Genomic DNA, 15,543 nt, shown 5'->3' on the forward strand with positions numbered 1-15,543 from the left:
TCTCCTAAACTGTGCAAGTTTTACATGGAAGAGACTCCCCCGAAATAGGGTTTTTAGGCAGCAAAAAGAAAATCAAAAAAATTGTCCAATTGAGTAATAATGTAAAAAAGATTATGTTTATTCAAATAGGGCAAACAAAAACCCCCTTAACATAACAGTAAAAACATGAGCTCCAGTGGCAACAATTATTAAAAAAGAAAGAAGCAGATACACATGAGCATTTACATATCCACATCAAATAATACAGATCAAGGATGTGAAGTACAGGTAGCCCTGACGCGTTTCAACCCACACTTGGGTCTTTCTCAGAGGGACATGCTATACACAATATTTGGCATATTACCGGTGCAAGTTTAGGAGATATTCACGGTACCTACAGGCAAGCCTTATTATAGGCTTACCTGTAGGTAAAAGTGGTAGTAAAGGGTTTGCAACCACCTTAACGTAAGAGAGTATACTCTATACACAGGTCACATTGAAGTTGATTTACTAAAACTGAAGAGTGCAAAATCTGGTGCAGCTGTGCAAACAACCCAATCAGCTTCCAGGTATTTTTGTCAAAGTTAAACTGAACAAGCTGAAGTTAGAAACTGATTGATTTCTATATAGAGCTACACCAGATTTTGCACTCTCCAGTTTTAGTAAATCAACCCCAGTGCAGCAAAAAAAGTGAATGGCTCTATGCTGCAACTGTCCTGTCCCGCAACTGCCAATGCTTGCTGTTGCTGCGTGGTGCTGTGGGCTTTTGAGGTGAGAAGGCAACAGATTGCCTCTTCGCTCTCTGCAAAGCGATCCACCACTGAATGCTCTTCAGAGGGCAACACTTGTGTTAATGAGCCTTTAGTGAATGAATCCTTATATATCCAAATGAATTGTATTTGTCAGCCTCACCGGATTCACAAATCAATTTCCATTAGTACTTTATTTAAGGCACGACTTTTTTTTTTTGTCTCTGGAAACAAAATTTCTATAGCAGCTATGCAGCTATATCTGCAGTTTTATTATTAGCTCGTCTTTCCACTATCTATTTTTAGCACAGCCGTGATAGTTTAATGATAATAACAGGACTATTACCTCTACCTTGCTCACAGTAACAGTTCAACAATTAAGGAAGTTCCACATTCCTCAAAAACTTCACTTTTCCAAAATCATATAGTTTTCCCCTAATAGAGAAAGCAGAATCCACTGCTTTTATATCCAACTGCCTCTTCTACAATGTTTAATAGTAACCAGAATATGATTACATAAGCAATCTGATATTATTACACATATGCAAATCAAGAGAAACATTTTTTGGAGAGAGTGTCGTCATGTCTCCACCCACCTAAAACTTAGCTGTCAAGTTCCAACCCCTGTCACTGGAAGGAGAGAAGTTTAAACTCAGCTACCTTGCTGAGTGTTTCATACCAGCATCTATCTATCTCATTGTGCTTGGCTGGGGGGGACTTGGGATCATGATTTCAAGGGTCGTTTTCCTGTTTCTCTTTGGAGTTATATCTGCACATCTTGGACATGCACAGAAGCTGCCAAAAGGCAAGTAATTGAAAAAGCAAAGCAGTTTTTAAATGTCTTTGGGGGGTTACTTAAAAAAAAAAAAAAAGTTCATAGGCAGGTGATGCAAAGTGCAATGTTATATGCCTGTGTTCTGAAATCCATCAATTGTGATCACTAGCTGATCATGCAATGTGTTAATCTTGCTACTGCATCTATCACTTTGCTGTGCACTGTTTTGTGTTATTGTATGCTAAGTTTTTGCTTGTTGACATGAGCTGCATTCGCTTATCTATATTGTTATATAAAGTGTGTTACTATACCTTTTTTTCATTAATGTGCACAGATTAGCAAAACACAGACACTCCCCCTCTGCCTGGGTGGATAGTCCAATGTAATCAGTTTTTTGGCAGATAGTAATTGTACAGATAGAACAGCTGGAGTATGAAATAAAAGATTCTGCATGTGATATTGTTTGGCTTTATAGCGGTTGGCATATGTATTTTTTTTTTTCCACTTGTGTCCGATTTTGAACCATATTAAGGGCATGTCCCTAATTAGTATAATCATGTGTGGGTTGATGTTGGAACATGTTTGAAGTCATCTAAATCCTCTATCATTTTCAGCGTGACACTGCCATTGGGAATAGTAAAAGTTTAGTGACACATGTTTCTTCTTCATTCTTGACTGTGTTCCAGCCCAGCACAGCTAGGGATACTTTACAGGAGTTGTACTGTATCACTCAGATGTTATACTGTAGAAAGGAAGGTTCTGATTTATATGTGGAATAGTTGCGATGTAGATTTGTTGGTAAACTTTATGTTAAGAGGATATTTCAATAGTCAGTGATGCTGAGTTCTGAAATTTTCATATAAAAATAGCATTATCAAAAAAGGAATGTAACTATAAATGTCAATAAAGTGCACCTAAGGTTCGGTTCACACTGCCCTGACCTCCAGTGAGACTTTGCCAGGAGACTTTCTGGAGACTTAAGTACTACTTTGAGGCACAAGTCTGATAGAAGTCGCCTTGAAGTAGTACGGGAACCTTTTCTAAAGTCGGAGCAACTTCAGTAGTACTAATTAAGACAGCTCTCATTGACTAACATGAGATTCCACATATCAAATGGCATAGAGTTTCACAAGTGTAATACCAAGTCGCGGGAGAGTTAACCCGAGCCTAAAGCCCAAATTTTGTTGGGTTACACGTCACTCGACTTGGGGGTCCCACAAGTCAGATGCCAAGTTGCAAGGGTGTGAACCAAGCCTAAAGCTCAAACTTTTGTTGGGTTACACATGTCACGCAACTTGGGGTCTCAAAAGTCGGATGCCAAGTCATAGAAGTGTAAACCGAGCCTAATGCTCAAACTTTTGTTGGGTTACACATGTCGCGCAACTTGGGGTCTCATATGTCGGATGCCAAGTGACAGAAGTGTGAACTGAGCCTAAAACTCAAACTTTTTTTGAGTTACATGTCACGCAACGTGGGGTCTCACACGTCGGATGCCAAGTCACAGAAGTGTGAACCGAGCCTAAAGCTGAAACTTTTGTTGGGTTACACATGTCACGCAACCTGGGGTCTCATATGTTGGATGCCAAGTCACAGAAGTGTGAACCGATCCTAAAGCTCAAACTTTTTTGGGTTACACATGTCACGCAACTTGGGGTTTCACAAGTCAGATCCCAAGTCGCGGAAGTGTGGACCGAGCCTAAAGCTCAAACTTTTGTTGGGTTAGCCTCAAAACATATACTCATGCGGCCAGAAAATCCAGCATTGTCCTGCTATAGTCTGCTGCTCTGCAGTAGCATACCAGGGCCCACACCACCATCTTCTTTGCTTACTTTATCAGGAGCCAGCTGTCTTTTCCAGGCAGCTGGCCCCTGATTGCAGACAGCAGTGCATGCACATCTGCAGTAGGTTGCCTCGTAGCCTCCAGAGAAGAGGCTTTTAGATTTAGGAAACGGTTAGAACTAATGTCACTTTGGGGTTATGATACTGTCTGTATTCCCGCTGGGCAGGGGCACCATCTTTATTTCTCCTAGTGGCCATTGTCACCAAGATAAAAAGTGATGGAAATATAAAATTGTATAGTTGTCTCCGGAACAAGAATAAATCAGAAATTGTCAGAGAATGAAAACCTGCACAAACAAGTGGACAACTTTTTAGGTGACAACTGTCTAAAAGCATACCTCCCAACATTTTGAGATGGGAATGAGGGACACCTACTAGCAAACGTATGTAGGCATATGACACGCCCCCTGCCACACCCCCTTAAAGGAGAATTAGCCAAAAAAAGAGGTTAATTAAATCCATAAGGGTTTTTTTTTTTTTAGTTTAGCACTGGGAAACACTTTTTGAAAGATAAAAAGTGCATTTTTTTATACAATTATATGGATCAGACCAAAATGAAGGACAAATGAGGAGGAATGAGGGACTTTGCTCCAAATCAGGGACAGTCCCTTGAAATCAGGGACAGTTGGGAGCTATGCTAAAAGGGATTTCCCCTCACTTTGGAAAGATCTTCTCTTACTTCACGTTGTGTCTATGAAACAGAAAGCGAAATCTCAAAAAGAAACCGATGAAAAGAAAACCTGGCAGGGGTTTTAACCAGGAACGCAGTTCCAGCACCTCCAGCACTGAATGTATGTAATAGCAAGGGGAGCTGGGGTGTGCTGGAGGGTAAACTGATGCTGGCTGCTGGGAGAAGGGATCTACCATTGAAGAAGGGGTATATTGTTGCTGTAGGGGGCCGTTCTGTTGCTGGTGGGTCTATTGTTGATGGCTGCTGGAGGGTCTGGTAATGCTGGTGACTGGGGAATCTATTGTTGCTGGTGGGCTCTTATGTTGCTGATAGGTCAATTTTTGCTGAGAATGATCTCCTATTGAGAGAGGGGCCTATTAATGCTAGCTGCTGGGGGATCTATTGTAACTGGGGGGGGGGGGGGGTCTATTGTTGAGGGTGGAATCTATTGTTGTTGGAGTAGGGTTATGTTGCTGGAGAGTCAATTATTGCTGGGTGGGATCTACTGTTGAGCAAGGGATCTATTGTTGCTGATTTCTGGAGGGTCTATTAATGCTAGCTGCTGTAGGATCTATTGTTGCTGGTAGGGGTCTATTGTTCCTGGGGTGGATCTGTTGTTGATAGGGGGTATTTTGTTGCAGGGAGTTTAATGTTGCTGGGGATCTATTGTTGAGGGAGGGGTCTACTGTTTATGGAGAGGAAGAGGGTCCTATGTTGCTGGTGGTCAATTGTTGCTAGGATAGATCTACTGTTGAGGGAGGGGTCTATTGTTGCTGATTGCTATTTATGCTGGCTGCTATGAGATCTACTGTTGCTGGTAGGAGTCTATAGTTCCTGGGGTGGATATGTTGTTGCTAGGGGGTATTATTTTGCAGGGAGTCTAATGTTGGCGGGGAGGGGATTTGTTGCTGCTGCGGAAACTATTGTTTAGGGAGGGGTCTATTGTTGTTGACTGGTGGGGGGTCTATTGTTGGTAGGGGTCTATTGTTCCTAAGGTTGATCTGTTGTTGCTAGGGGGTATTATTTTGCAGGGGGTCCAATGTTGGCGGGGAGGGGATCTGTTGCTGCTGGGGATATTTTTCGCAGGAAGTCTAATGTTGCTGGGGATCTGCTGTTGCTGGGTTGGATCTATTGTTGCTTGGAGCTATTAAAGCTGACAGCATGGGGGGTGGCTAATGTTACTGGCTGCAGGGGATCTATCTCACTGCCTTTCTTGTAATCATTAACAAATTCCATACAAATGTCTTAGCACCACAAAATTATACTTGGTTTTCTGATTTTGATTGCAAAATGTAACAAAAAAAACTATAGACATAAAATGTTTTTATGACATACAGATCACTTAATAATAATATATTACTGCCATGGAAAATAGGTGCTTAAACATAACAGGTAATGTGAGAATACAGTTCATCTGTTAATTCACTTTTAAGCTGTATTGGCAGTACACTAAAAGACCGATTCTGGAACGTTGTGCTGGATCCAAAGTCTTCACTGAATGCAATCAGGTGTAGAATTTGTTTTTTCACCTCCGATTGGACACAGTAAGGAAATAAGACACGTAAAGGTAACAAAAGTATCTCAGTAGACTATTTTTTATGTATGGGAAAGTCTGACATAAACTGGAGAGAGATTTTGTCAGGTTTGTAACAAGTTATAAATATTTGTGTTACTAAGCACTAATAAAAAAGTATTGATAAATGCTTGAGACCTGATCCAACCTTTGGATGAGAACTGGGCCATAGAGCATATAGCAGATCAACCCAAAGGAATGTTAACACGGAATTGGGCATATGTCACCAGTATTGTTGTTCAGGGCGCCCTGATCTGGCTGTATACAGTGGGGAAATTGCTGGCAGGATGTTCTCTTCCTTTCTCCAAACTCTAGTCTATGAGATCCTTCATGTTGGAGCATATAAAGCAATAGATAATTTAAAGGCCGGTATGGCTGGAGGGAGCTCATTCCCTTTTAAAGGTGCAGAGATACAATAGAAGCCCAGCAAAGCACAATGGTAGCTAAAGGCATTTAGTATTTCGCCATGCCTAATCCATCAAACTAAACAAAAATGACAAACACTCTAATTTATAACTAGCTTTTACAGTAAGGTGCACATGGAAGGGCTTTGCACAGGACAAACAAAACAATTATGCCGCATACACACGATCAGACTTTCTGGCGGACTTGGTCCGGCAGGCCAGAGTCCATCGGACAATTGGATTGTGTGTGGGCTCGGACCTAGAAATAAGACTGCCTTCAAATTTGTCCGCCGGACTCGGCTTTTAGCGGACAATCCGGTCGTCTGTGTGCTAGTCCGATGGACTAAAACCAACGTTAGGGCAGCTATTGGCTACTGGCTATGAACTTCCTTATTCTACATCATCACGTTCAAATCCGTCAGACTTTTGGAGTGATCGTGTGTGGCCAAGTCCGTTCGTTTGAAAGTCCGGTGGATCTCAGCTGCAAAGTCCATCGGATTGTCCGCAGGACCAAGTCAGTCGAAAAGTCAGATTGCGTGTACGCGGTATAACACTGTCTACCATATCCCTCACCAGACAGAATTTGTACCATGTCAGGCCAGCAGTGTTCTATAGGGATCTGCCACTCCACTTTTGCGCCTCAAGTCCCACACCCTCATCGTTTTTTTTTTTTCTGAGGGCATTGGGAGCCAGCTGTCTCTTCCAGGTTCTTGCAGCAGGTATCCTGATGATGTGCATGCTTCATGGTCCATGCACTGTAAACTACCCCAAGGCCTCCTGGAATGGTTGATGTAAGTAACCCAGGAGGAGGCTACAGACAACTTACCATGTCATTCTCTCTTGGCTAGATTCTAGAAAGTGTGAGGAGGGTTCCTCAAAAAAGATGTTAAAAAAACAAATGAGCGACCGTTGTTTATAGGGAAAGCTAAACCATTCACATCAGTCCCTGACCCACTGATGTAAGCCAATTAACCGAACAATATGGATTTAAAATGTTGAATGAAAATGGAGTATCCAGAGTAAACCTGCAAAACTGGGAAAATGTACAACCTCTATGCAGGTGGTGTAATAGTATACCAGTAGGAGTACACAACACCCTGCTGTCTCATTAAATCAACATCCAGTGGGGAATTGTACCATGGTTTAAAGTACAGGGGATATCTCCATTAAGCTCATGAAGGTGAAGTTTTGATAACTTTTTATATTTTGCCCTATTTTTCAGAGAAGAAAGAAATATAATGTACTGTAGTATTAATATAAAGCTCAAAAAATATCTTCAATGAAGAGCATGCATATGGAGTTCTCTGATTAAAGTCCAATGTAATATTCCTAACGCACATGTTCCTGCAAAGATGGCTGTATTTTCATTTGGGTGCTGAAGCGACCATCAGCTGGAATCATAAACAGTCATAAAGAGAAAATGTCACCAGAACACCAGGATCTCCAAAAATGGGTCCAAAACTTTAATCAATGATCACATAGTTACAAAAAAGTTGAAGTTTCAGAGCCGTGCGGGACCCCTTCATCAGGCATGTGACAGGTCACATGCCTGATGAAGGGGTCCTGTGTGGCTCAGAAACGTTGCCTTTTTTGAAACTATGTGATCATTGATTAAAGTTTTGGACCCATTTTTGGAGATCCTGGTGTGCTGGTGACATTTTCTCTTTATCTCTGATTAAAGTAAACACATACAAGATCTTTTTGAGTTTCTCAATGAACCCTTTAAACTGTCCTTACATGTCTGTTTTTGTTCTGTTTTTGATTTCACCTTTTTACAAACTGTATAAAATTTGTCAATGTATTGTCAAGTTTCAACTTCACATTTTAGTTCATTCTGGTTGTTGATTGAACTATATTTTGGGATTCGCAGTGAAGGGAAGGTGCTTGAAACTGAATAAAAATTGCCAACTGCATCCACATGCAGTTCGAGCAATCTCCCTTTTATTTTACATTGAAAAAGTGCAGCACACCACCAGCATATATCTGCCTAAAGCCCCCCCTCCCCAAGTAAGCTAACAACACTAATAGAATCAATGCATTTAGTAAAATATATTCATTAGCTGCATTACCTGAATTAACAAGGTTTTTGCTTAATGGTCTTGCACATTGTCATTGTTCCATCCTGCTTTTGCTCTTCTTCCTGTGTCACCATTTAAAAAAGAACATAATTGATGGTTGGCATCTAGATAAATATTTGAATTTAGAAATGATTCCCAGATGATTTGAGAGAGTTGCATGTTACAAAAGATTTTTTTTTAATCTGCCTTCAAGTGATTCTAAAGGCTGAAGGCTTTTTACTTTCATGCATTCTATGCATGAAGGTAAAAAACCTTCTGTGTTTCTGTGTGCAGCTCCTCTCCCCCAAACCCCTTCATTCCTTACCTGAGCCCCCTATCCAATCCAGTAATTTTTACGATAGCCTTGGCTGTCCCGGGACTCTCCTTCTTCATTGGCTCCCACTGCTGTCAATCACAGCCAGTAAGCCAATGAGCAGAGAGTGGGAGGGGTGCCAAGCCATGGCTCTAAAGCCCCGTACACACAAGAGGACTTATGTCCGACAGACATCCGAAGGAGTTCTGCCGGAGTTCTGCCGGAGTTCCGACAGAGTTCTGACGGACTTTTCAACTGAGCGGACTTGGCCACACACAACCACACCAAACTCCGACGGATTCGAACGTGATGACGTACGACTGGACTCGAATAAGGAAGTTCATAGCCAGTAGCCAATAGCTGCCCTAGCGTCGGTTTTAGTCCGTCGGAATAGCATACACACGAGCAAATTTTTCGGTAGGAACTGGGTCCGGCGGAAAAATTTGAAGCATGTTCCATTTTCTAAAGTCCGTCAGACTTTTGCGAATCAAAAGTCTGTTGCAGCCCACACACGATCGAATAGTCTGACGGAATCATTCCGTCGGACTTTGGATGTTGAAAAGTCTGCTCGTGTGTACGGGGCTTAAGTGTCTTATGAACGTATATAACAGCGGCTCAAGAGTGAGCATGCAGTGGTGCCCCCAGGGCAAGCAGCTTTCTCTGGGAGCACTGCTGGAGGGGGAGGAACCAGGAGGGCCGGAGGGAGACCTGACCCAAAAAGAAGAGGATTAGAGCTGCTGATAACATGTCTGTTATTTAAAAAAAAAAAAAAAAGCAAAGCTTTAATACCACTTTAATTTGTAGATAGCAGTATGAAAACATATGTATTAATGTTGTCATTTTCCAAATTGTAAGCTTGTTGCATCTTTATATTGTAACAAGCTCAATTCATATTTGGGCATCTTTTACTGCATCATACAGTTCATGTCACTGTGTAATGACTGTTTGGATCCCTTAAATGACATAAAAAACTCAGTGTCGGTTCACACTAGGACGACTTGTCAGGCGACTTAGCCGCCTGGCAAGTAGCATCCCGTTCTGTGCAATGGAACCATTCTAATCGGAGTCACACTCTGACTTAGAAATAGGTTCCTGTACGACTTTGGGGGCGACTTGAGGCGACTTGCATTGACTTCTATACAGAAGTCGTTTTGCAAGTCGCCGCAGCGGTCGCGTCCAGGGCGCCTGAGCCAGTCGCGCTGTAAGCCGTGCTGCCTCAGTGTGACCTCACAGTAAAAGCTGTACAATAAGAGAGAGACTTCCACTGGAGCTTGTTTAATCAACTCTATAGACTGCTTAAAAAAGCTGAATGTGTTTCTAAATGCAAAAAATAGAACTGGGTCTCAATGTTTCTAAGAAATACTGTTGATTAAGGAATGCCTTGGGGGATTAGAAAATAATTTTGTCCTTGTTATAACTGCACCATATGTTATAAGAAGGTCTTCTTTCCTTTCTATCAACTGTAGGCTGTAAGTATTTTTAACCTGTCTTATTCAATACAAATGTAAAGAGAAATGGAAATGTGTTATGTGTCTAAAGCAATCAGAAAGCAATATGATTAGAGCACGATTTTGGAAGGATTGTTGCACTTACTGAAAATCTGAGTTACCTTGTTTTATTAGTTCAGCATGTCAATTAAAATGAAGTTACTGCCAGATTTGATATAGCTTTCATAGCTAGATCTTATACTTTACACTGAAAGTTGCTTAGTAAAAATTAATTTAGAATTCCAAAGACGGAATATCCCCTTTTTTACAGCTCATTTTCTAGGGTTTCATACAGAGCCACAAGACCACTAATGGTTTGAAATAGTAGTCAGCTACTACACCTTAAAGTGGTTGTAAACCATGTTAAACCACTTTAACCTACAGGTAAAACTATAATAAGGCTTACCTATAGGTACTGTGAATATCTCCTAAACCTGCACCATTTAGGAGGTATTCACTATATCCGCACGTGCCGACGTCATCAGCACAGGCACACTAAAGGAACGGCTCGCTTGTGCCATTTCTCCATCAGCTGTGCCGCGACCGGTGGCTCTCTGCATGCGTGTACAGGAGTGACATCATCGCGGCTACAGCCAATCACATCGCTGAACCCGCAAACCCAGAAATAATTCCGGGAGGCATGTCACTGGTCACAGCGGTGTACGGGGACCGCTGCAACAGCATACATGCGATGCATACTAGCTCATTATGCCTTTTGTCCTGCAGGTTTTTATTTTTTATTTTTTAGAGTTTATAACCACTTTAAAGATGAACTCCAGCCTTACCTTCAGTCTACTGCTGTACAGGCTCCTCTTCTATACGGAAAACACTTAGTCCGATTTCACTGTACACTGTGAGCTGCTCACCGTGTGCATGAGAAGCTGCAGCATCTCAGAGCACACCTCTTTTTTTGATGAAGGAAATTCAGCACCATTGAATTCCTTTACTCCTTTGCTGTCCCTAGCCTGCTCCTTTCATTCATTGGATTTCAGTTGTTTCAATCATGGCGGTGCAGCATTACCATGTGGCAATTACCTAGGACTGCCTGCATGAGAATGCAGCTTCTTATAACTTAATTTTTTCAGCACCTTGTCTGCCCCTCCAGCCAGCCATGATCTGCCTACAATGTGTAGAGAAGCACAGCAACCTAGTGATAATGTCACTGGGTATAAAATAGGGAATGTGATGAAAATGAAATGGTTTTATTTTAAATTGCCTGTTGATGAGATTGTAAAGGAGGGACCAGCTGATTAAATTATAGTACACAGAGGTTCTTACACTTGTAAAGCAAGTGTCAACAGATTTCTGGGAAAGCATAACTATAATGTATATTGAGAGTAATGATTAAAGTGGTTGCAAATCTCATTCATGGAATCTGAGCAAAACACATATATCTGTAGTGTTTATGTATCTCTCTCCAAAGCTCTGAGTGTCATTTTTCTCAGGTACTTCATTCCTCTGTTACCAGCATGAGTCATTTCTGAGAAGTATTTCCAACACATGAGATAAATTTGTGTTGGAGAGGGGGATAAGCACACAGCTTGTCTATTCACAACACAGCTCTTCTGCTGTGTGAAGGGGGGTGTGTTCCTTTCCTCCAATCAGCTCTCACACTCTGTAACTGCAGGCTCTCTGCCCCCTCCTCTCTGCTCCTGACCAATAAAGAAAGATTTGAACACCTTTTTGCCCTTTTGAACTGGCGTAGAGAGGAGAAGACTGAAGATCAACAAGTAAAACTTATGTAGGAGGATTTGTTTCACCTCTGTGTATCATCTGAGGCTGTTCACTTCACTGGGTATAGGAAAGGATTTACAACTGCTTTAAGTAAGGAAAGTGGACATTGGCTGTTTCTGTCAGCCACTGGCATGTTAGAGAATTTAGGAACCCTAGCAGGAAGGATTTCCTTAAAAACTAGGCATAATTACTTAGAGGCACTAAACCAAATACCTTGGCTATGATTAAGCACTGATGCAAACAGCAGTTCACCAAACCATGCTGCATACATATATTCTGGCCCAGCATAGCAAAACCTATTTACCTAGTCATTACCCCAGAACTAGTTATCAGTTTTTTCATTAGTGAATGGCTGCTTCAATCAGAACTTAAAGTGTAAGTCCAGGCAAAAAGATTTTTGAGACTTGTGGTGTGTAAAAAAAAAAAAATTACCTCTAAATAGGTTAATCCCACATTGAGTGTTGCGGCTGCCGGAATTTTCTCATGTTCAGGCCTAGATTCCTAAATTTTTCTGTTCTGGAGAATTCGTTTTTTGTTTCACTGTGCCCTATCCAGACTGATTCCTGAATAGGACCACCTGGTGAAATTCCAATATTCTAATGAGCAAAGCTACAGTGTCTGCATTCCTCTAGAAAATGTTTCTTAGGGAGTTCTTTTGCCGAAGAATGAAATTCCTATTTTAGTGATACCTAAATGTTATTAGTATACTGGTGCAGACATGTGATAAAATCAGGGAGCCAATCATAAAAGTATGACATTTCTGAGGTCACCAATGGAGTATAAAATACCTCCATGTTGTCGTATTGTAATACAGTGGCTGCAGACTGAAATAGAAAGTTTTTTTTTAATAACAATACATTACAAAATGGCTTTTGCAGCAATTCTGTATGCAATATCAATTGTTTAACCACCTGCCGCCTGTGTTATAGCCAAAAGACGGCTACAGCGTGGACACCAATTGCCGGGAGGGCAACCCTGGAGGGTGCACACGGCGCGCTCTGTGATCTGTGAGACTCGCCTGATCAAAAATCAGAGTAAGGGGTTGATCCCCACCCCCTACCATTTGATCATCTGTCAGCCAATGACAGCTGATCATGTGATGTAAACAAAGCCGGTAATCGCCTATTTTCCCTCCTCACGCTGATAGCGTGAGGAGGGAAAAAAAGCCGGTCACCTGCGGCTGCGAGAGGTACATTGGTCCCAATTGTGAAGATACCACCAGTGCCCATCAGCGCCACCTACCAGTGCCCACCAGCTCCACCTACCAGTGCCAACAGTACCACCCATCAATGCCCACAGTGTCACCTCACAGTGCCACCTATCAGTGCCCTCAGTGACACCTCGCAGTGCCACCTATCAGTGCCCACTATGCCACCTATCAGTGCTCACAGTGCTGCCTATAAATTAATCAGTGCGTCATTACCAATGCTGCCTATCAATACCACCTACCAGTGCCACCTACCAGTGCCCATCAGTGCCATCTATCATTGCCCATCAGTGCCCATCAGTGCCACCCATCAATGCCACCCATCAGTGTCACTCATCAGTGCCACCCATCAGTGTCACCCATCAGTACCACCAATCAGGGCCCATCGTTGTCGTCTTATCAGTGCCCATCAGTGCCCTCTTATCTGTGCCTATCAGTGTCCCCTTATCTGTGCCTATCAGTGTCGCCTTATCTGTACCTACCAGTGTCGCCTTATCTGTATTCATCAGTGAAGCCCATAAGTGCCCATCAGTGCCCATCAGTGCCCACAATGAAACATGTTTTTTTTTTAATGCTTGTCTTTTTTTGTTTGTTTAGCAAAAAATAAAAACCCAAATGGTGATTAAATACCACCAAAAGAAAGCTCTATTTGTGTGAAAAAAAATTATAAAAATTTCATTTTGAGTACAGTGTTGTTTGGCCGCGCAATTGTCATTCAAAGTGTGTCAGCGCTGAAAGCTGAAAATTGGTCTGGGCAGGAAGGGGGTTTAAGTGCCCTGTAAGCAAGTGGTTAAATAAAAGTGAAGTTTACGTATCACAGCATTGCAACATAGCTGATGCAGTAGTCTGTGTAAATTCCAGCAAACACAAGAAATCCCCCAAAAATTGTTTTTAATTAAACTCTTGAAAGCAGTTTTCACTTTAAAGAAGCTGGTCAGGTTTAACTAATGGTTTTCACTTCATTTATGTGAACAAGTCCTGCATTGTGGTATTAAAGATTTAGGTTCAAAACAAATCAATATGACTGATGTTTATTGCCCAAGATCCAATAGGAAAAGCTGCCTAATAAGACAGAGTTAGCCCCTTGGAAGAAACATTTGTTGGGTCTTTTTTTTTATATTGTGGACACCTCTGTATATGAACTATATTCAAGGCTGCTGTTAGAAATCATGGGGCCCCCGCACAGCATACCTGACAGCCCCCCCCCCCAAAAAAAAATAATCAAAATTATATTTTCACTTAAAAATACACTCATAGACAAACATAGCATAACTTATGACATTTCTGCTAAATCTAAAAGATAAAACTGTATTGAGTTAATAAATAAAGTTATGTGTTTAAATTCGTTTTTGGGTCTCATTTGCATAGGTGCTATGGCCTGTACAGAGTGAATTCGTGTTTTTTTTTTTATATGGCTATTGCTGTGTGCAGACAGCCTATGTTATGCTATGAGATGCACCAGCTGTATGAACACAGTTGCAGGTCCTAATTTGACAGGTATGTGGATGCAGGTGTATGGCCTCCAAACACAGAGGCCACTTTGACACTGAAGTGGCGGCCACATTGCGGTAAAGCAATGCTAGTTTTAGCAGCGATTTACCATCGTTTTAGTGTTGCTTCTTAGACGCTTTTTAGGCGCTTTTTAGGCACTTTTAACCCCTGATAGTGGCCGAAAAAAGTTTTGAAGCGCCCACAGGGGCTTCGGCAGCACTGCCCATTGATTTCAATGGCAGGGGCGGTTTAGGAGCGGTGTGTGCACCGCCCCAAAGAATCTGCTTGCAGGACTTTTTTTCCTGTCCTGTCAGTGCACCACCCTAGTGTGAAAGCACCTGGGCTTTCACACTGGGGTTGCAAAAGAGGAAGTTTATGGGAGCTTTTCAGGTGCTATTTTTAGCACAAAAATGCCTGTAAAATGCCTCAGTGTGAAAGTGGCCTTACATTATGTATTTGGGGCCACTCATCCACACCTGCACACCTGTCAAATTAGAACCTGGAGCTGTGTTCATACAGTCATTGCATCCTCATGTGAATGAGGCTTACCTTTTTACATTTTTTTTTTACAATGCAATGGGGGGGGGGGGGGGGGCTTGGGTGACATATCAGGGGTCTAAACAGACCCCTGACATCTCACCTTTAAGACAGAAAAAGGAATTGAAGGTATAGATTCTTGCTGTGCAGTACACTGAAGATGAATGAACAGGAGATATAGGCTCCGGTTCATTCATAAACTGAAGCATATTAAACACAGTTTACTATACTTACGGTATGAATGGACACAGGAGTGATCAGTACTGAATACTCACTGTGTTCATTCACTAAAGGTAGGGGCTGGTAAATTACATATTTACTGGCCCTTTCCCTTGTTCTCCATCCTGAACATCCCCCTGTGTGCCTGCAGCAGCTGGCAGGAAAGTGAAGGCAGCAGTGCAATGGAAGGGAGCTTGGCACACGGGGGGGGGGGGGGGGCAGACAGCAGGGGGAATCAGATGTGGGCAAGACAGGGAGGACTATTGCTGTGGGGAACATTTAATTGCAAGTACGATGCTCTGTGTGTCTCTCCCCGCAGCAGCTGAAAGCCTGTGGGAGGGAGAAGGAGAGAAACCAGCTTTTAGCTTCTGCAGGGAGAGACACACAGGGCATCATTCCTGTAATTCCCCCAATGCATTGATCCCCTTCCTTGTCCTGGCCACATTAGGTTCTCTCTGCTGTCCGGGCCCCCATGTACGCCTGGGCCTAGTACAGGAGGAGCAGTGGTA

General features: G+C 42.3%; 1 protein-coding gene across 11 annotated transcripts in view; it reads left to right on the forward strand.

Moving 5' to 3' along the window:
- The first annotated feature begins 1,347 nt into the window (after window positions 1-1,347).
- Window positions 1,348-15,543, forward strand: part of ABI3BP (ABI family member 3 binding protein) — a 465,661-nt gene continuing 451,465 nt past the window's right edge. For 6 of the 11 annotated variants that reach the window (XM_077482511.1, XM_077482505.1, XM_077482508.1 and 3 more), the window contains exon 1: window positions 1,350-1,533. In XM_077482511.1, the coding sequence (XP_077338637.1) occupies window positions 1,455-1,533 (79 nt within the window). In that variant the 5' untranslated portion in view covers window positions 1,350-1,454. Of the gene's footprint in view, window positions 1,534-15,543 lie in introns of all 11 variants that reach the window. The other 5 variants (XM_077482502.1, XM_077482506.1, XM_077482503.1 and 2 more) reach the window with 2 other exon arrangements.

This window comes from Lithobates pipiens, unplaced genomic scaffold, assembly GCF_037356315.1.
Source record: "Lithobates pipiens isolate NorthernLeopardFrog02 unplaced genomic scaffold, aLitPip1_a1.2 Scaffold_16, whole genome shotgun sequence".
Classification (NCBI taxonomy): Eukaryota; Metazoa; Chordata; class Amphibia; order Anura; family Ranidae; genus Lithobates; species Lithobates pipiens.